The sequence below is a fragment of the Neodiprion pinetum genome, chromosome 4 (genome assembly GCF_021155775.2).
Source record: "Neodiprion pinetum isolate iyNeoPine1 chromosome 4, iyNeoPine1.2, whole genome shotgun sequence".
Classification (NCBI taxonomy): Eukaryota; Metazoa; Arthropoda; class Insecta; order Hymenoptera; family Diprionidae; genus Neodiprion; species Neodiprion pinetum.
In genome coordinates, this window is record NC_060235.2 from 15,890,188 (window position 1) to 15,911,268 (window position 21,081).

Sequence of the window (21,081 nt, forward strand, 5' to 3'; positions counted from 1 at the left end):
ATATTGCTGTCGTTTATTTTTCTATACCTGTATCTCGAAAATCCGAAAAATGTTACATATAACTCACAGGCCTTATCGACTTATCATGATAAGAAATCCAATTAAACACAACCCCAGTTATTTAATACGTGATCCTAATATTTTTTATCTCATTTTTCAGTTCCTTGGATCCCTATAATCAGGATAAAGCACCTAGGAATGGTTTTTAGTGCTCTTTTCTCATCGTAGTTGAAAAACGTTGTAAGCTGTATTTACCTGGGTTAATTAATAGCATTGTTAACTGCCATTTTGAGATTCACGTCGTCTTCATGGTGAAAGTGTATTTAATATGAACAATATGTCCAGTTGCTCCTTAAAGCACATGCATATGTATGTATTTATTTTATTCCTGTTATATAATTAATCTATTCTTATAAAATACGCATGTGTTTGTTGGTCCGATTCGAAATTAATCAACCACATTAATAAGTATTGAGATAAGTGTTTAATAAATTATATTTATGCACTTATGCTAGGTATCACTTGTGACAAATATATCTACGTTTCAGATTCAAAGTAAATATACTAATTTAAATCAACTCTTATATGTTGCGCATATTCACGCCCAATTGCCGTGATGCATCATATACCATATATAAATAAGTTATAACAATTTACGATAACAAACAAATATTCCGAATACCAATTGGATTCCTTATGGACTACAAACTGTTCCCAAGTGTAGGTATACATACCTAGTAAGGGTACTCTGTACACATCAATATGTATACGAAACACTTAATTCTATATTTATTCATTTAATTCTTACTTAATACTGATCAGCTAAAAAATTAACAGGATTCCACGAACGGGTCGTTTCAATGATCGACGGTCAACATTACTGCATATTAAAATTACTTAACGGTCTTTGTATTTTTGTAGTAAAATTCGAGAGTGGCGGTTGTCAATATTTCCGTGAAAATAATCGTATCGTTCCGTTAAAAGTCAAACGCTAGGTTTCTTTCTGTAATCAAAAATTATTACCACGCCAAACGTTGCGGATCACGTGACGAATAAAATCTCTTATCGTACAGAACTTTTTGTTCCACAAGGACAGTATAGATCTATAGGCTCAAGGAGAATGTCCGACGATGCTTGAGCGGGCAACCCTGTTGCATCTAGAAAAATTCTTACAAGTATCTCCGCAGCCCGTGGTGAAAAACCTAAAAGATATAGGCTACAAACTGCGTACGATATTATGCAAGTGGATAAACGCCACGATTAATGTGCGCGGTGGTAAAATGTTGACAATGAGACGAGATCACATGGCAAATTTTTTCTGTCATACGTAGACATGCTCGTAGCTGGAAACTGCGTTGACCTGCCCACCTTCTACCGATATCTTTCGGTTACTGGGCTCACCACTGTCCAAGATAGATTGAACTTTCCCATGTTCCTCCTCGATTTTCTTAGGAAGGGTGACGTCGAGCCCGAGATTGTCGTACGCAAAGACGTTCCTCCAGTGGGCGCTACTTTGAATACCGACGGGATCACCGTGTGATCTGTCCTCGGAAACGGACCTGAACCTCGGAAGGCTGTTGTTTCTTATCCGAGATTGCACATCGACGGTGGTTACCTCGGGTTGGGTGTTCTTGGCGAATTCGTTCTCGATTTGATTAAGACTCCGACCCTTCGTTTCGGGCAATATCGTCATCGCAAATATCGCACCGATTAGTCCCGAAGTGCTGAATATCCACATGGTCATCTCAAGGCCAATCGCTGTCCGCAAGTCGGGGTACGTCTTGACAGCAGCGAAGGTCATCATCTGGGCGAGTCCCGTCGTCAAGCCACTCAGAGGACCCCGGAAACGGAGCAGGTAAAGCTCCGAGGTCATCACCCAAGGCAGTGTGAGGTAGCCGATCATTGAAAAACCAACGTGGCCCCCGATGCACATCAGGGGGACCCAGGAGGGCATGGCGTACCTCATCGAAAGGGCGACGCCTGCGGCGAACACCGCCATTCCCAGGCCGCTGACGCAGGCGAGCTTCTTTCGCCCCACGGACCTGGCAAGGCCCGCACCAAGTATCGCCGAGAAGAGCCGGACTCCCCCGATCGCGACGCTCGCCGCATACTCGTCAATGCTCACGCCGATATCTTGGAGGACCGTGACCGCGTAGAAGAGGATCACGTATATTCCTGACAACTGTTGAAGGGCGAAGAAGAAGAATAGGGTCAGAAAGGGTTTCCACACGTTCGGCTTGTAGAGCGCCTTCAGGAGGCCGCCTCCTGCCCTTCGCTGATTCTCCACGTTAGACTTGCAGAGCTCGCTGTGTTCCGCTTCCGTCGAAACCCCCGGACCCCTCAGCCACAGCAACGACTTTCTCGCGTCGGCCGTTCGACCCTTCGCTGCTAGCCAGGCCGGCGTTTCCGGAAGGAGTCTGGAGGAGATTTTCAATTTCATTCTTATCTATCTCATTATCCCCTCTTCTCAATTATCCCGTCACCGCACCGTGCTTCGATTGAAATTGACCTACCTCACCAGAGCAAGCGACACAATCGCTGGGGCGATACTGATTGCAGCAGCCCTTTGCCACGTGGTCAAGGCACCCAGACTGTAGGCCATCAGGACTCCAAGGGAGACGACCGCCGGCCCGGAACTCGCCAGCCAACCGCGTTGTTCAGGCGCTGCGACCTACCGACAAAATTATATAAGATTAGACACATATTAACCCTTCAATACACGCTGGAACGCTCAGCACCCCACTTGTTTTTCTTTTGCAGATTTTTATGTATTAATCTACTGTTTCGGTAACAACTGCCAAGTCTTCTGATTCTACATGGCTCCTGAAATATTTCTAAGTGTAAAAAAAATAAAAATTTTATTTATTTGTTTATTGCGAAAATAGCACGTGTAAACAAATGGACGAAATTCGTACTTTTCTCCGATAAAAGCACATTCTGCTAATCTATCATGAAATTTCCCGATGCCAATTTTTACATAAACTTAATATACACCAATAAGTTTTACAGAATTTTCTCAAAATTTTTCTTCTTGTTCTTTTTGTTTGTCCGCCATATTAGATCATCCGTTATGAATTTTCGATTTTCGAGTTCCAATTCGTAATCAGCGACCTCAAAAGCCAATATATGAAAAATTTCGAGTGCTTCGCATGTAAAGAAAAATGTATGCATAATAAAGGATTAAATGACGTAACATTTTCTACAACGTATTTAATCGAACGTTTGGTACGTACACTCGGGGACAATGAATCTGAGGACGGCTAATCTTTTACACTAGACAGTTGGCAACATAGAGAAATTTACAGTGCCATAGCCGGCCAAGCGCGGAACAAACTCAATCTCAATAAACATAACGTAACCCGTGACCGTCGAATCTAACCTTAGAATAGCGCGGCGATGATGACTTGTTGGATCGACACGTATTCTAAGGTTAGATTCGACGGTCATGGGTTACGTTACGTTTATCGAGATTGAGTTTGTTTCGCGCTCGGCCAACTGTGGCGCTGTAGGTTTTTCTGTGTTGCCAACATGACTGTCTAGTGTAAAAAATTAGCCGTCTCAGATTCATTGTCCCCAAGTGTACATTATAAGTCGAAATGCGAGGCCGAGTTCGCAACAGTTTTTACCAAGTAAATGTATAACTGTCGTTTGGATCGTTATAAATTAAATTATACGTACACCGACAGGAATAAAAAATATATGTCGAAGTGGTTTATACCTCGCTGACGTAGAGGTACAGCCCGTTGGCCATCCCGGCGCCCAGGCCGCTGACGAAACGGCCGGTGTAGAGGAGCGGGACGTTGGTCGCCAGGGCGATGAAAAGCCATCCAGCGGCATGGGGGAGCGTCGCCAAGGCGACGACGGCGCGACGGCCGAAGAGCTCCGCCGCGACACCAGCGGCCAGGGCGCCGATTGGATTTGAAACGATGCCGAGGGAGGCGACCCAGGAGGCTTCGGACTCGGTTGCGAAACCGGACTCGAGGAGCTTCGGAATCAGGACGGCGCTGAACCCCTGGGAAAGCCCAACCGATATTTGCCCGGAGTGAGCGGCCAGCGCGGCGAGGATCTGCAAAAATTAGGAAAACGATTCTAATTTATACGCCTGTTGCATATATATTTACACATATCTGCATTACTCGTGGAGATTTATGGCGACGACGAGAATCACGCTCGTTCGTTACACGGACGACATTGACATTGAATTTGGCAGTCGTGACGGCCAGGGACATTTGCCGTACAAGAATCCTCTGTTCGGCTGTGAATATACATCGCTAAATACTGCTAATATTTGCGGCTTATATAACTCACTCGCTGTAAGCAGTGGTTAAACATGACCGGTTGAAATTTCCGCACGATCATTATTGCGTCATAAAAAAACGTTCCCAAATTTGTTCTAGCTATAAAAATGGAGGTGGAAAAACATTTTTTTAGACAAGTGACTTCTGCCCCAGAAGGAGATTATTTGTATGAAACGACATTGATGCGGATACGTACCCGGGATGACTTTGTGGTGTTGCATGGAATGCCGATGGGAATGACAGAAAATACGATTCGGACTGATGATTCGTTTGGAAAATTATATTCATATAGAACTCAGTTTTCGACTTACTGCCGGAAAATGGTGACGGCAATTTTTTGAGATTTTACAAATTCCGAGATTCGATTAGTGAAATGATAATTGGCATCTTGACACGTATGCTACCTACGACACGTATTGCGCATCAGGCCAGATGCCAAGTGCTAGAAATAATTCGATTGTATATGCATGTATCTCTGACGTATGTGTGAACATGTGTGCTTCTCTGTTGACCTTATACTTTCGAGGATGAGCAAATGGCTAATTACTTCGGAGAAAACTACATATATTGACTCTGCAGTGTACGTACATACACTGAGAATATAAAACACCTGACGACGTAAATTATCCAAAAATATTTATTTTACTTTAATTTATCGTAATCCGTATAAAAAGAGAGACAAAGACAATTCTGTGCCCAAAATCTACGTTCCCAGTATACCTATGCACACGTACTCATACAGAATATATTTCATATAAGTGTATAGGCAAGTAAGTATCGTATATTATAAGAATTATTTTAATATATTTTAATATAATTTAACATAAGAATTATTTATATATTATTAATCGTTAATATAAGGTTTTATCTCAAGTCTGAGAGATGCCTTATAGAATAAGACTTTTTCCATTCGAATGACACGTAAAAAACATGCCTACTTATACCAGTTTCTCCGCCGAATTTTCCAAATCAATCTTGAGTATGATCTTATATATTATATGAATGTATATGGCCTTATATTACGTGGATATAATAATCGTATGCATAATCAAATCGTTTGCAAAAATCATAATAGTTCTTTTGTACATTGGAGCAACCGGAAACAAGATATAACCAAAGTCGGGACATTTCACGTATTTCGGGAGAATTTTTAGTTCGTCAAAAACTTACGTTTACACCTTGTTCCAGTAGAGAAAAAAAAATCATTGTCCCAATCTGAAACAATCTATAGGGTAGGTATATACTAGCCTTACAAAGTCACTTACGGTTGCTAACAGACGTGGACTGTGCATGGTGTCAAATAATCATGAAATTAGTGAAAATCTCCCTCGCATATATATTTATACAAATTCGATCCGGATTTACAATAAATATAGATTAGCTTGATGTTTGAGTTAATCAATTATTGAAGCTACAAAGAATTACACACTGAAAACCCTATATTTTCAAAGATTTGATACGACGGGCGAAATGCCTCGTGCCTTACTCTCAGGTAGTCGTCACCAGATCGACGTTTCCAACTGAACTAATCGATTGTGATATCTGCTCAACGCCACCGCGAGCTGAACTCTCCACTTACCAGACAATTGCGAAAAATCACTTTGATAAGATGTTGATGGAATCAACCAAATTGCGTCGTTGTAAAACAATCAACGCTGCACGAGATATCGACAGAAGAGCGTATCTCGTATTGTTAGCGCTATTATCGTGAGGTCTACTCAGAACAAATTGAATTTCATACATTTTTTCTCCAATGTAGGTCTATGCCTGTCAGAATTTATCAATCTCACCATCCAGATCGTAACAGCTCTGTCCCTAAGTTCGTTTCACATCAGTCTCCTCAGATATATTCGACTTCAAACTATTCACCGCGCTCGATGAACGTTTATGATACGACGCTGAAGCTAGCAGCCAAAATTACAAGCTAAACCTTTTAAACTTTTTCGAATTAAAAGTATGCTGCTCGATTTTATCCTCATAATTCTATAAAGGTATTGGGGGTTCAAGGTATTACACAAAATTTTGATTTTCGCACTTTACTACTTTACGCGAATGAACGTAAGAACGTCTGACTGCTAATTCGGGCTACTAGCTTCATCCTCGCATGGAAAGAAATATATCGTAGATTTTGCATCTGCTGTGGTGAATATATGGACAGCACTTTTTTGAAGTTAAATATACAGCAATTGTGCCAAGATTTACAAATCTGATAAAAAGAGTTGTCATATGCTTAGCTAGATCAACCATAATTAATGTAGATTTGACTCCAAGAAAGTGCTGTCCATATATTCACCACACCAGATGTAAAATCTACATTATATTTTATTCCATGCGTGTTTATGACCTCATTAACTGTACACGTACGTTGCCGATATTGTCTGTAGATGATCGAATTGGTTGTTTTAAAGCAGTATACTTATACGCGAATGATTGTCTTTTTTCCCTTCATTTTAGAAAACCTGTAGGATATAATTATACGGAGAAAGTGAATATTTTGACGAGGCCAGTAGTTTCTGCGTCAACGCGCCCGTTATAACTTTACCATTATAACTATTATACGAATTGATTAGATCTATGATTATACATACATACATCATATTATACATATGTATAATATAATATGCCATACCCTTTCTTCACTTCATCTGATAGCTCGAAGGTCAAGCGAACCTAGGTACAATATCACTCAAGCGATCTACTGGTTCACATATTATAAACTGAACAACAAAGTACATTAAAATATATCAACGCGGATTTTGGAAAGTTGAGCTTCAATCGATTTCATATTGAGTTTGCGCGTGATATCACCGCATGGATCTCTTTAGTAGTTGTTTTCGACCACGGTTTTCTCTTATCATTACAGATCAGGTATCATGTTTCTGTTTTCTCGCAAACAAAACAATGGAAACGCGTTTCTAGTGTTTGTCGAATTTTTTCATACACACGATTATCATCGCAGGAATGTTTCTCAAGCAGGTATAGAATGAGAGTGGCGCGAAAGGAGGGGAGGTGGTATCGACTTGATTATCTGGAGCAATAACATCGGCAAATTGTCCAATTGATCACGATCGAAACGAGGAACTTGAATTCAGGGAATCAGTATTATTATATTTTTACAACTAACGAAAGAAAAGAAACTTTATCAAGGTGAGAAACATTGCAAAGACAGCTGCTCGTATGTTATGTGATATTAATTTACTTTTTGACTCAGTGTTTATTCATCTGTGGCGCATTACACCTTACCGGAGTCATCGCTGCATCGAACGTGCGCTGATTGTGAGTGAGCGAAAATGAAAAGTTGAAAATATCTAATCGCAGTACGTGACCGCAGGTCTTTGTCTTTGCGAAACATCTTGCCTCGACACCTGAAAAGTACGTTGCTGCAATTTCATGGTGATGCGAAAAACGAGCGTTACCAATGCTTTCTTATACATGCGCGTAAATATTGACAATATCATTCATGACTACGACAGACATTTGCCAATTACAGACAATATACCGAACACTGGATTGACTCGCTTCGGAGCGCATGGATATCGAGGATCTGTATCGATCGACGACAGGAGTTGAACAAACATGCGCCGAAAGGAACCCAATTCATTCCTAGCTATTGCAGCACGATAAGTATCAAAACGGAATTTTTTCGTTACATTTCGACGCCCTGTTTGGCCTCGTGCTACGTTTTATTATGCAATTACGGATGAACAACAAAGTATTATACGATAAACAAGTGAGTATACAATTGAAATTAAATGAATGAACAATCGGATGTACGAATAAATTATTAAATAAGTATATAAATGAGTTCACGGAATACTTACAGATTTATATTCATTGACGTGAAATATCTTCCACCAATATTTCGCTTCGGCTATCATATCAACGGAGACTCACGTCTGTAAGAGTGAATCTGCAAAGACCAATTCGGTTATTCGAATGTAAGGACACGTCTAACATCAGATGCATACACTTATTATAAGCGTTCATGACAAATGAAACTGCCATTGAATACACGCAAAATGAATAATAAACGTTTTTCAGAGACATAATAAACAAATCATTGAATGCGGCGGAAAATTTTTTTCGCGACAGGTGGAATATGCAAAATACCGTAGCGGGGCGATAAAGCATGAATATTTAACTACTACAATATACGTATCATCAAGTCCAACTTTCACGAAAGCCTGCGAAATTAAGGAATACACAATCCTGTATGGCTAGTTTGCCACAGCAATTAAAGTGACAGTAGAATATTCGTGAGCCAGTCACGAGAAACGTAATTCATAAAGTGATGAGCCTAATTTCCAAATTGAATAATGGTCCGGCTTAAGCCGCTGCGCTCGTTCGCCACTTTGAGGTGCGTTTAGGAAGTAATCAGTGGAAAAAAGAGCCTCATAACAAGTCACGAGTCACTCACCGTCCGTCACGTGCAGCTCGGGGATATAATGACCAACGTACCGGGTGACCTGCAGAGCAGACGACGGAAGTACGGACGTGCATTTCTGTACCATCGCACTTCCACGCTCAATTTTCATTTTCTCGTTTTTCCACCTGCCGCGTGTGTCAGTCGAACCCGATTCTAATTCGTACCATGGAGATGGTTTGAAACGTAGCACCGTGGGTTCGAAGCGTAAGTTGACGAATCTCTTTCCTACAAATCACCACGATCCACCGCGCAACGGCATAGGTGGAATTGAACTTTCAAATCTGACGGTTTCCGGTTGCCACATTAGTTTCGCGCGCACCGCGCACGCAACCGGAGACGTAAGGAAGCGTCGCAGGTTGTGTGCGAGCAGGCGAACCGCCGGAATCATCGCGGAGGTAATAAAGCTGTAACTTCGTTATATCGGGCAAGTCGGGTGAAATTGCGAGTGAATTCGAGAAACAAAGTGATACCAGGCGTCGAACGGCTCATGTTCTATTGAGTGTACTTCGACGAGTGATTGTATAATGACTCGTAATGACAATGGGCGAAAAAAGGAGTTCTCAAATCAAAGGATTTACAGTAGTGAGGTCATAAGAGACGCACAATGTTCACCGTGAAATAATTAATATTCCATTTATCAGAGATGCGGCTCACGTATAAGCTTCGATTGTAATGGCAGTAAAACAATGCGGGGATAAATCATGAGAGCAAATTCCAAGACGTGCAAAGTACTTGTATGTACGTTTATACCACGAAACGCGAGCTGCGAAGCTATCAAGAGTTCTGCGAGCATCAAAGCGTGAATCATTCGGAACGTTCAAATTAAATACTGAACTTAGTAACACCAGGTTTCGCCGTTGCTGAATTTCATACCATGCATAGGTAGTTTGTACCAAATAAAAAAGATAATTGCTTGGTGAGCAGATTTTCTTCATTTCTATACTTTTTTTATACTTTATCTTTACAAGGTGCGAACTTTCATTTGCGTAGAAAAATGATCAGACGACCTGGCACCGGGCGGTGTATTATTGACAGGTATAGAGGCATATCTGTCTCGTAGTTTTGCAACACTTTCTACTCACGGGCGGTCAAAGCCGCTGTGACGTCACGGGCAAACGTTTCGTTCACGTTCGGATGAAAAAAGAAAAATGTAGAAAAAAACAGATGACGAAGGATAATCGCGGAACGCTGAGATTACATACTTTTAAATGGAAGGTACATGAGAAGAGAGAGAGAGAATTCATGCATATTAAGAAATTGTAATTTAACATACGTGAACAATTTCCCTCGATGGCAATTTGCTGCGTCTATAATAGCTTCAAGTATTCGCAATATTAATACACATAGTTTTAGATTTATTTATTGGCACATAGTAGCGCGGATATGATTGCGAAAGTATTCGGTAGATTTCACGTTGTTCTATCTATAACAGTGTTTGTAGCAGTTATTATTACGCGTTGGGCTGGTACTATAAATTTTCCTCTTTGTTCTTTATCAGCGTTTTTATTTCTTGGGTATATCAAATTCTTTTTTCAAAACTTGCTGCTGGATAATCGCAGCATCGACGATAAACGATTGAACAGCAGAGTCGTTAAAATTTTTTATTATTTCTACGCTGCAGTATAAATCTCCAAGAGTTTTCCTTTGCCACAACCAAACTGTATAAGGGTATGAATCAACCGTCAAAGACAACGTAGCCACACTTGCTTCTCTTTCTCGATATTTCACTACTTCTTTTTTTTGTCGTTTTAATAACTTTCGGTAAATGTCGATTATCGCGGATAATGTCACTCTTTCGGAGTTCTTCCTCCTCAATCTTTGCGCTATTTGAATGTCACGTGGCTGTAGACCTTAACGATCGAATCGCGTGCGATTCGCTCGCACAACTCTTTGATCGCTACTGAGTCAATCGTACTCTTGAGTCGCCGATTTATACGCGGTAACGCTGCCGCCGTCTCAAAACGTTCTCGACGTGTAGGCGGACGTATTTGTGTATTTTATGCGTGTGTATAGGAGGAAAGACTGAAGCTCTTAAACAAGAATTGCCGCGGTTTTGTCATAACGCGTCTTGGAGTTTTCAGAACATCTGACCGTTTCATTTCCCGTGTCTCGTCGATATGCAATTGTAACAAGGTGAAATGGTGTGTAAATTCAGCTACCACGAGAAATATCGCCACCCATTCAACATCAGGAGAAACCAATAAATTGATTGTGCCATTCTAAATCGTGCTCGGATGTTTACCATTTTTCTCGCTTGTATCATAGAATTCATTTATTCTAGTCAGCGAACTTGTCCAGTAGAATAATACTTCCGTCCAGATTTCATATTTCTATTACACAAAACACGACGTCCATACTCATCTTCATTTTGTTTCATTTTATAATTATTGTTTTTCACACGATTTTCATTCGCATCACGTTGACTCTGCTGCTTTAACGACGCTTGCATTGACTTGTGGTAAAGCGTTGTTACGTATGTTATACGTAAAATGTACATCGACGAGAAGTGACTAAGATCTTCACTATTTTTTCCCCGCTCACCCGCGTTCTTTCCCTCCTCTTGTTTTCTACGTCGCGTGTAAAAAAATAAAGGTACGAACCTGGAAGCGAAGGGCTGAAACTTTCGGAGTACCCGTTCCCTCTCTTGATAGAAATGTCTTGGGAAGAGACGCGATGCACCAATAACAAACACGCGTCATCCCGCACCTGATGATAAAAATAAGGCTAGCCACAGCAAACCTGGTACATGTTGCTCTGTAGCTACTAGGTGAAGTTTAGCGCCGCCTAAATGCTACATAACATTGTTATTAATCGTCTGGCACCTGTAATGTATGCATGTATATCAATCGTATCTTCTTGATTCGTTTACAAGTTCTCGAAGAGCACAAACACGATATCTATCTTTTGAATTTCAATTAGAGGGAAAAAAAACTTCTGCTAATGGCGAGAGAACCTGATGGAATCCTCCCGATAACGACTTACGTAATCAATTTATTCGGTTATCGAGCGAGCGAGGCTCCAGAATCTTCTCACAAATGATTATGCTGTATACAGGCTTATTCGCCTTTCGAGATATTTGCCTGGGTTTAGCACATTGGTATAGACCTTACATCTTGCAGCCGGCCAACTTGCCAGAATTTAAACAAAAATCTGAGTTCCAGAACATTCACCGATCATGATTATGTATAAAGCTAACAATAAGCGCTACGCCGGATTGACATCGTCAATGTACGTGTGGCATTTGGTTAGAAATAGTGGTTCAGCTTATTCGCAAAAGTAGTATCTGATCGGTCTTCGAACTAGGAACATCTGTCATCTCGTCGTCAAAAAAATGGCGGTGATATTCCAAGCGCGGTGCACCTCTACCTGTATTTTCACACGCTCATGTCCATCAACAAAAGAGATGACAGGAAAAAGAATGCTGTCCAATCCACTAAATGTAAATTAATTCGACGCACAGTTTCTTTTTTCATTTATTACGGCGTTGTTTCTTGATTCTTTTTATGCGCAGTGCCGCGAGTATAGGCGCATATACATTTGCGCCGGTTAATTGTTGCGAAAACACATAACTTCGAACAACTGCCCATACACGTATTACACATGTAAGGGATACTATAAGTAGTTTAAAGCGAGAAACGAGTTTACTAAATTGAGTCAAAAAAACAAATAAACAAACGATTCTTGCACCGAGAACAAATTCTGGTTAAACCAATCGGAACGGCGGTTACAGGCGGGGAAACGTAGATTTTGTTACATTAACTAGATATCAGTCAACAAAATTAAATGTTTCCTTGCCCCTCGCATCTGCGGCAAAATGTTTAACCGTGTCAATTGATATTTAGTTAATGTAACAAAATCTGCGTTTCCCGGCCCGTAACCGCCGTCCCGATTGGTTCAACCGGAATTGTTTCTCAGGGTGTGGCTTCGTTCTCTCAGCGTTTAGAAACTTGCGAACCACTCTGTGCAGTTGACTGTTTACTAGTTCGTATTTCAACGTGCAGAACCTAGCTCATCGTCAGCCCAAATCGCCCAATGTCACGGAACAATAATGAGGTGTCTCAAAATCTGACGTGAGAGTTCAACGTTCGTCGAAAAGGTCGCCCGCATAGCGTATGCAATTTGCTGAGAAACAAGTTCCAAACTAGTGTTTTTACGCTGGTCCACATATGATGTTTTCTTCGTTATTTACAGTTTCTGTGCCGCGGGCCGAAAGAACAACAGTAATTAACGTCGCCGATATAACGGCGTGCAAGGTGTGCAAGTTATATTACACCGTAGAAAAGTCTCCATTCATATCCGCGTGCACTCATGCCTGTTACGGACATCAAGCTCTAATTTAATGCTCCGTGTACGACATTACACAATCGCGTGTTGTCCGCGAAACAAAACGTATGTTGCTGTCGACTGGAGGCGATGAAAAAAATTTGCGCATGATTTTCGGAACGGAAGTCGAAGCGCAAAACTGTTCTTAACGATGTCAACGGTTGTTATTATAATAATTCCAATAATCATAGTTGAAAAAGTTTCGCCAGTTTCGACCCTTACGTAAGTTATTTCCGTCGTGACAAATGCGTCGAAAACCGTTATGCTCATTTTTAATGTCGACTGCGTATAGTACAAAGTGTTCGAAGATAAATGGAGTGGGAAACGAAGCGAATGGCATCGAAGCGCTTCAATTTAAAATATCCTTCTTTCGATTGAATTAGCTGCATAGCGTAGCGCATGTCGTTTAATCTAGGTACGAACCGTCAGCGAAAAGTATAATAGGAGTGATGAGTGAGGACAAAAATATGGAAATATCAGAAAATTGAAGGGTCGCAACATCGAATTTTTAAAGAAGCCAAGACTTGATTTATAGAATTTAAAAATGTTGAATGTAGAATTATGGAGAAGTAAAAGAATAGAAAGTTCAGAACGTATAATGACGAACTACAAAATTGTCAGAATTCCTCTCGATGATACAGAATCGTATACAAATTCTTGATTTTTCCGTTTTATGGTTTGACCTTTGTATATTTTGTAATTCTGTACTTCGACTTTCTGATTTACAATTTTTTATACTTGAGCGTTTCACGTTTACAAATTTTATGAATAAGATTTTCGCGTCTATGAAAATTCGATACTCTGGTCCTTCTGTCAATCGATAATTCTAGTTTTTTACCCCCTCCCGGAGTGATTGGAACAATTGTAAATCGGGCCCGCTGCACTTGAAATGAAAGCGGTATTATAAATAAGGTGCACCTGAAGCATAATCATAACGATAGACGGCGAGGTGTCCCTGACCTGGGCAACGCTGAAACAAGGTGATGCCGGTTTCAGCCCTCCCATAGAGCAGCAACAGCCTGCAGTTCGTCTATCGCTCGACTCAATCACCGTGGGATCATTTCCACCCGTATCGCGAACCGCCGACTGTAAACAGAGCTGATTTTATCCCCGTTTACGGACCGCGACTCTATCAGCACTCCTGGCACCGATCGAATAATTGCTCATCGGATTTCCCCGATGTCGCAGGCATGAAAAAATAAAACGGAACCACCACCTCGTCTGCATTAAGAGTGCAGACGTGCACGAGGTTTCCGTGAGGTTTGCAGGACCTGGACATGCGTTCATCGTTATATCGACAGCTGAACAGAACAACATCGTCGTGTAACATCCTCGGAATTTGATTAACAATAAACCACATGGTATCTCAAAATTTCAGTCGAAAACAACGTGTCTCAGAATTTGCTTCAACAACGTCGTACAATCTCAAGTCAATATTTCGCGTGACGTTGGCGTTGTTCGGCTCTTCGTCAGCCACGAATGTGTATGATAAAACTTCTACAAGATGACGGATTACCAGACTGCAAGACATCTAATTTACGCGTGTGCGTAAATATTGGTATGTGGACGTTTAACTAATCGCGGGTTTATTATAGTGATAAGTCCAAGACCGAAAAGCAATTTTACACGCAAGATATCACGGCTGCCAGAGGAAGTGAGATTCGAAAGACAAAAGAGGCTGAAAGAGTAAACCATAGGTATCAACCGCTCGGCAAATTATATCGAGTTACCGTCGATCGAAGGATACGTAAAAAAATTATGAACCGCAATGCGATATTGTAAAACTTCGATTGTTTAATTTCTCTTGTACATTTTGGACCATAATATAACCGTTGCAGCAGCTTAAAACCTATTTTCATTTCTGTCCGTATGCGTGAAAAATACCATCCTTAACAATACCCGTGATTCACTGATGCCAGCCAGCGGTGAATCAACTTATATCGTGTCCTGCACGGTGTAGGATAATGTACTAGGTAAAAAGGACCCGCGGATAGGCGTTGCAATTGTAATTCTATTAAATTGTAATTGTAACACCGACGGACTTGGCCTAGAATCCCGGGCAATCGTATAAGGCGTCAACGTCTTTCCATTCCATTTTTATCGATAACTTTACCATTTCCAGGAGTTGAGCCAAGGACCGCACGGCGTGGCTGCAGCCGATCCTGGGCGCGTGGTGTGGATGTTGCAGGGTATCGAGGAATATACGACAGATCTAGTTTCGCGGTCCGACACTCACTGGGAGAAGAACGGGCGATTTTTTTAAACCCCGCCAGGCTGCCATTGAGAAACGTGCCCAGCGTATGTAATACCTACACAACTGTATGAAATAAACAAGAAAGATGCAACCGAAGAACATAACGACTCGAATTACTACGTTACTACGATAGAATTCGATTATCAATAAATTTACACACTTTCCTACCGATTCTTGCTTCACGGGTATACATACAGTACCTATGATAGATACGCTTCCGCATTAGTCGAGTACCGTATTCGCGCGTTCTACTAAATTCATAACGATCGGTATGAGAAATCGGCATACCGTGTTGCACAAAAAATTTCAAATGCTGGACCCGCCCCGCGGTACTATACAATGATCCCGATTACATGCCGAGGATAGAAAGTGTTCGACCAATTCTGAGTGGTGGTACACGGCCACGTTCAAGTTCGTGCGAAATTCTACGAAAGCCATTCGGACTTCATTTCGTTCGAAGGACATTCGTACTCGAACAGTTCTCAATTGACCAAATTTTCACACCACGGGTACTTCACAGGTATATAGGTATATAGGTATAGACGTTTTCCTGCCCTCGGACAGATTCGAACGGTTGTTGGCCGCTACGTTTTTGTCGTTTTTACTTCTCATTTCTAATTCATTTCGAACGCTGTTCATTCTGGATATAATATCCACGAACGTGAACGCGCATATATTAGCATCGCGATAAACGCGAACGACGGCGAATTGCCGCTTTGAGCGGGGGGAATAACATATTTATACATATACACCTGTGTACATATACATACATACAGGTGTGTTCAGGGCAACTTCCGGCCGGAGGATTAACCTACTTCCGGACACAGGTAAAAACCTTGGACCTTATTTCCTACGACGAGACATATCGATATTATACGAAGCAGGCGTGACCTCCTGTCGAGATCACGGCCTGGAGATAAACGACCGCGACTGCAAGAAAGGTCCCGTCGGTTAATTATGCTCTTACACTCTTGGATGAATTGCTCTGTATGAAAGTCTGAAATCGACTTTATTCAGCCTGTAACACCAATGGACCCATCGTCGGTTTCCATGTACTATTTCTTCGGACGATCAATCGATCCACTCGCGCATATTTTATTTACCCCTCATCCCATTATATTCCCAAAATTTTCACCGTCGGTATCAAAATACTTGCGAAATTCGCGCACTTCAAACCCTCTTATCGTGCGGCTGTTCATACAGCTTATTATATTGCAGTTTTTAATACGTTAAACTTGACCGTACTTTGAGTCGAATGAGCACGTGTCGAGAGTTAAAACAATAACACGTGTGTTAAAGCAACGCCACATTTTGTGTACATGAAAATAACACGGAACTGTGAGTGGACCTTCAATAACCAGGTCAATTCTCCCTCTCTCTGTCTCTGTCTCTCTTTCTCTCTCTGTCTCACTCTATGTTTTCGTTTTGTTTGCTTCATTTTTTTTTTTTATTTTTCTTCATTTGTACCAAGCAACTGGGTAAACTTATTTCTTTTTCCGCGATTGTTGTTTTTTATACATTTTCCCGTAGTTATCTTATCGCTGAAAATAGATAGCATAGATACCTTCGCAGTGCCTGAACGTACTGTCGTCTTGACACAATTTTTTGTGCCAAATTGTATCCGTTCGCGGAATTATCTAAGTGGGTTGTAATATGCAATTGCAATTAGTTTTATCGGGAAATCGATGCATGTATACTTAATTTCACCGATTAACAATATATCTACGACTTCACTGCAATGATTAAAAATTATTTTCAATCATTAAAATGTTTACGCAAGAACAGGCGGAATAATTGACGTTACGCCGGCGCTCTCTAACAATAAATCGAATCGGAAATCGGCCTACGTTCTGTCCCGTTGCGTCACACGACGAATGTTCAGAACGGACTGCAATTGGAATAAAGGACTAAGTATCTTTGTAATTACACCTTTTTATACGTGTTGCATACGCATACGCTTTTCGCACTCCAGATGTTGCAGTTTGCGCCGGCCACCGAAGGAAAAGAAAAAGTCGCGCAGGCATAGGTACTCATACACTTCGTAGCAATTAAACGGTTCAATCGGATTCGCATCGCGTCACTCGCTACACTGGGTCGTAACTATGATTTTCTCCGTAACGTCGACCCGAAACTATAATAACAACATTATACGTATGTATTATATGTAAATAATGATCAACTACGGCTGCAGAAAAATCTCAACGGCCGATTGCGACATATGGACGCGCAGCTACTACGAATGTTAAGACACAACAAGACGGATGAGACAATTGGACACAAATTACGTAAGAGGAAGAAAAAATTGTTTCTAATGAAAATAAATCTCGTGAACTAAGAACTTATAAATGATTATTTAACCTAATAAGCACACGTTGAATATAGGTGTAACAGCGAGTTGTAGAATGATGATTATTATCTGCAACTGATTATCACGTAACGCGCCTGCACAAGAGAACTGTGCAGCGCTGATGGCGATCAAACATGATATTATACCAATATATGTATATGCACTTCATACGTTTAAGAAAGAATTGATTTTGTGACGTTTTTTACACTCGGGAGGTATACTTATGGGGAATAGCGAATGTATATGCATTGTGACGCGCACGTCACAGTCCATACCTATGTATATGTTGTACCCGACGGTAATTATACTGCCGTTGTACATTTTTTTCATCATTCCATTTCGTTGATTGTTCTATCTTGCTTGTATTTTTTCATCGCGGTTGGACTTGCGGCAATTATATGGATGTGTTGGCCGATTTGCGAAAATCCGCAATTTTCTCGCTCAGTAACTATAACTCGTTACGAAGTATTGCGGGTATAGAAATTCGATAATGCTGTATCATCGCATGGAAATGAAAGAATTGCTGGAAATTGTATCAATTAATAATAATTTAATGACATGAAGAAAAATAATTTTTATTTTGATTATTAAAGAAAAGATATTTGAAAATTGGACGACCAATCAGTATCCACTTTATCACCGGTTTAGTTTTACATTTTCAAGCTAAATTCACAGAGATTCGTACTGTACAACGTGCAATAAACAATTGCGTTAGTGAAAAGAATCAATTTCGCGTCATCAGGGTCGTCAAGCGTTACACCGGGATTGCAGCGTTCTGTTGGGCTGGTATTCGCCACCGGTGATCTTATCCTTGACTTATTTAAAATTAGAATACAGAATTTTATGATAATCCAGGCAAACGTAGGTAAAAAAGAGGAGGAGATTGCTCAGAATAAATGTCAACAAAATTGGGTACGATAAAGCAGAAAGAACAAAAAAATCTGAAGAACAAAACAGGAATAACGTAGAGAAAATATGCATATAGGTATACAACTTGTATGACTGGCAGCGATTGATTTTTAATGAATACTTCACGGCGAGCACCACCCACGCTCGGCAGTAGCTGCGACGTTTGGCAATCGTTCAACCACGTATCTCGTATAATAGCGCAAAAGAATAACCCCGCTCTTTTAACATAATGTCGAGGGATTGGTGCGCGGAGATAAATGACATGACAAATTCATAAATAACGCAGCATTAATAATTCATCGGGGAGGTCGGCATCGAATGCATACGATGCAACTCGAGCGAAAGTGCAAAACGATAAGAGGCAATCAAATAAAAGATCTCTGGGAAGGGGTCTTCGTTATTTTTACAGACCGGCAAAGGTTGTGCGTCCCATTATGTCGGCGGGTGTTGGAAATTTGTGTGGGAGAAAATTTATTAACACAATATATGTATAACGTAGTTATCTGATCGCCGAGGCTTCGGGATGATCGTTTAATTCGTAGAGATAATGCGCGATGATACTCTTTCGACATTCGATGTAACGTGCCGAATATGTCTAACAGACAATCGAGTTTAAGGAGAACCAGATTTGACATGGTTAAACGGCGCGAAAAGTGTAAACTATTTGAACAAATTTTGCATTCACTTTTTGGCTAAGTTGTAATTTCGAAATCCCTCAATCGAGTTTTCAGGTCAAAGTCAACCTCTCCACAGTCAATTGTATGCATAGTACCCTTATACATAGGTTTTGTGTACATACGACGTGGTAGCTGACTACCTACCTATCTGCCGTCGCGATTTCTATATACCTTCATTTGCATACAACCGTGTTATGGGCGCATGTATGCAACATGTGCCGAGGAAAAAACGAATATATATAACGCGTCTTACGCGTTGTTTCACGCGTGTTTTCTTCCATATCCAAAGTACCCGTCTCTATGACGACAGAGTGAGTCTGCGAATGCGCATGCGCGGAGTTCCGGAAGGACCACTTTTATGTCCTAAGAGTTATAAACGGTCTTTTCTGTACCGTGCGCATGCGCTGTCGCGAACAAATCTGACGTTACGCAACCCTAACCTCAATTTCGTGCTTCGTAAAAAGTCCAACATACTCTTGTTATACAAGGAATCGTGTGCAACAAGGAGGCAGCGGTCTTTTCGCCTAGCGTATCTGCAATATTCGTCTTTGGCTCACCTACGACTTACATTGCAAACTTACTCTCGGCCAGAAAAGACCGAGTTTGCCTCTTTGTTACACCATACATGGTACTATTGTTAGTTGGAGCCATTTCAGTAGGACAACTGCGACAGAGACGATAAAGGGAAGCGGTGGTCTCGACCATTTTCCAAAACAATGCGAAAGAAGTTGAACAGCTACGCCGCGCCGCGCAAATACCTTCGTGTTCGTAGTCCAATAAATTTCACAACTGTATTCGCATGAATGTTATACCTACCAGACGCAAAACTTTCGCGTGGTTGAGACACGGAGACTGACTCATTCTGAATCGCGGTTGAATTTTCATCTCTATTGTAAATTGGGTACGGTAAAGTGACACGACGATTGACTGATAATATTGGCGAGAAGAAAATGAAATACGGAGTATTTTTACGAGAATTTCGCAAGAATCGTAGAAAAGACGCGAGTCGAGGGAAAATGATTAGCTGGATGGACTGCTGTGGACGGATAGATGCGAGGGGGGTATGTGTGTGTTTCATAACGTATGGATGCACATTCTACATGTGACGTTGTTAATGTGTAGATACGTTACACGTAACGCTATTACACAAGCGGTCAGAAGAGGAGAGAAGGCCTTGGCAATGACCAGGCACACAATGCGGAGAGACGCTTTTGCGATGCGGTAACGATGTTATTCCGTGTATCGTGTGTCATTAACTCTCTGCCGAGCTGCATACAAGCCTACACCAAATAGACATTCGATATAGGATCAAATGCGAATTGTTTGTGCAGACGACGATACGCGGATTACTTCCCATTCCTTGTCTCTGTTCGAAGCGAATCTTTTTCATCGCATGTGAGTGTGTGTCGTGTATCGCCATGTATGTATTAATACCTGTTCTATACATTTACATATGCCAAAGCTAGCAATGAGATATGATTTCAATGAAGGAGTCGTGCACCTGATGGAATATTGTACACGGCCAGATAAACGTCGACATTCTGTAAAATTATATCCTGCTCCTGTTATTGTCGGACATGAAAAAATCGTTTTATAATTAGATAAAAACTAGAAGTCTTAGAGAAGCTGTGCAAGAGATTAGAATACCTGAATTCGAAAACAGAGGTATTCCACTAAGCGTATGTACAGGGATAAAATTTGATTACAAATGAACCCATGATTACATGAGTTGTTGTTTTTACAATTGAGGATTAGACTCGTGTAATTCGCACTGTGGTGAATTATTATTGAATGAAAATCAGTGGGAAATTTGATTTTCACATTCAATATATTACATGTTGTTGTTG

At 41.0% G+C, this 21,081-nt stretch overlaps 1 protein-coding gene and 1 long non-coding RNA gene across 5 annotated transcripts; one reads left to right on the forward strand and one right to left on the reverse strand.

The window, feature by feature from the left end:
* Positions 1-465: 465 nt before the first annotated feature.
* On the reverse strand, positions 466-15,178 carry LOC124216270 (facilitated trehalose transporter Tret1). Of its 4 annotated transcripts, none has more exons than XM_046620585.2 (5): positions 9,998-10,634; positions 8,120-8,208; positions 3,719-4,066; positions 2,514-2,671; positions 466-2,417 (listed from the first exon to the last, which is right to left on the reverse strand). In XM_046620585.2, the coding sequence occupies exons 2-5, from the start codon at positions 8,174-8,176 to the stop codon at positions 1,322-1,324; spliced, it is 1,659 nt and encodes a 552-aa protein (XP_046476541.1). In that variant the 5' UTR covers positions 8,177-8,208; positions 9,998-10,634; the 3' UTR covers positions 466-1,321. The 4 variants fall into 4 exon arrangements, with proteins under 4 accessions (XP_046476541.1, XP_046476542.1, XP_046476544.1 ...); XM_046620586.2 differs by lacking the exon at positions 9,998-10,634 and adding an exon at positions 8,716-9,327; XM_046620588.1 differs by lacking the exons at positions 8,120-8,208; positions 9,998-10,634 and adding an exon at positions 15,161-15,178.
* On the forward strand, positions 7,274-15,388 carry LOC124216271 (uncharacterized). The gene is made up of 4 exons (XR_006882565.2): positions 7,274-7,445; positions 7,510-7,670; positions 7,789-8,028; positions 15,170-15,388. It is a non-coding gene; the product is annotated as an uncharacterized lncRNA (long non-coding RNA).
* The last annotated feature ends 5,693 nt before the right edge of the window (positions 15,389-21,081 follow it).

What these genes read in the sequence shown, in the direction of transcription:
- LOC124216270 (XM_046620585.2), bottom strand. Translation starts at nt 8,176, where the DNA reads ATGATAGCCGAAGCGAAATATTGGTGGAAGATATTTCACGTCAATGAA. An exon ending in ACGTCAATGAATATAAATCT is followed by an intron (nt 4,067 to 8,119) that starts GTAAGTATTCCG and finishes TAATTTTTGCAG; the next exon opens with ATCCTCGCCGCGCTGGCCGC. An exon ending in TGTACCTCTACGTCAGCGAG is followed by an intron (nt 2,672 to 3,718) that starts GTATAAACCACT and finishes TTTTGTCGGTAG; the next exon opens with GTCGCAGCGCCTGAACAACG.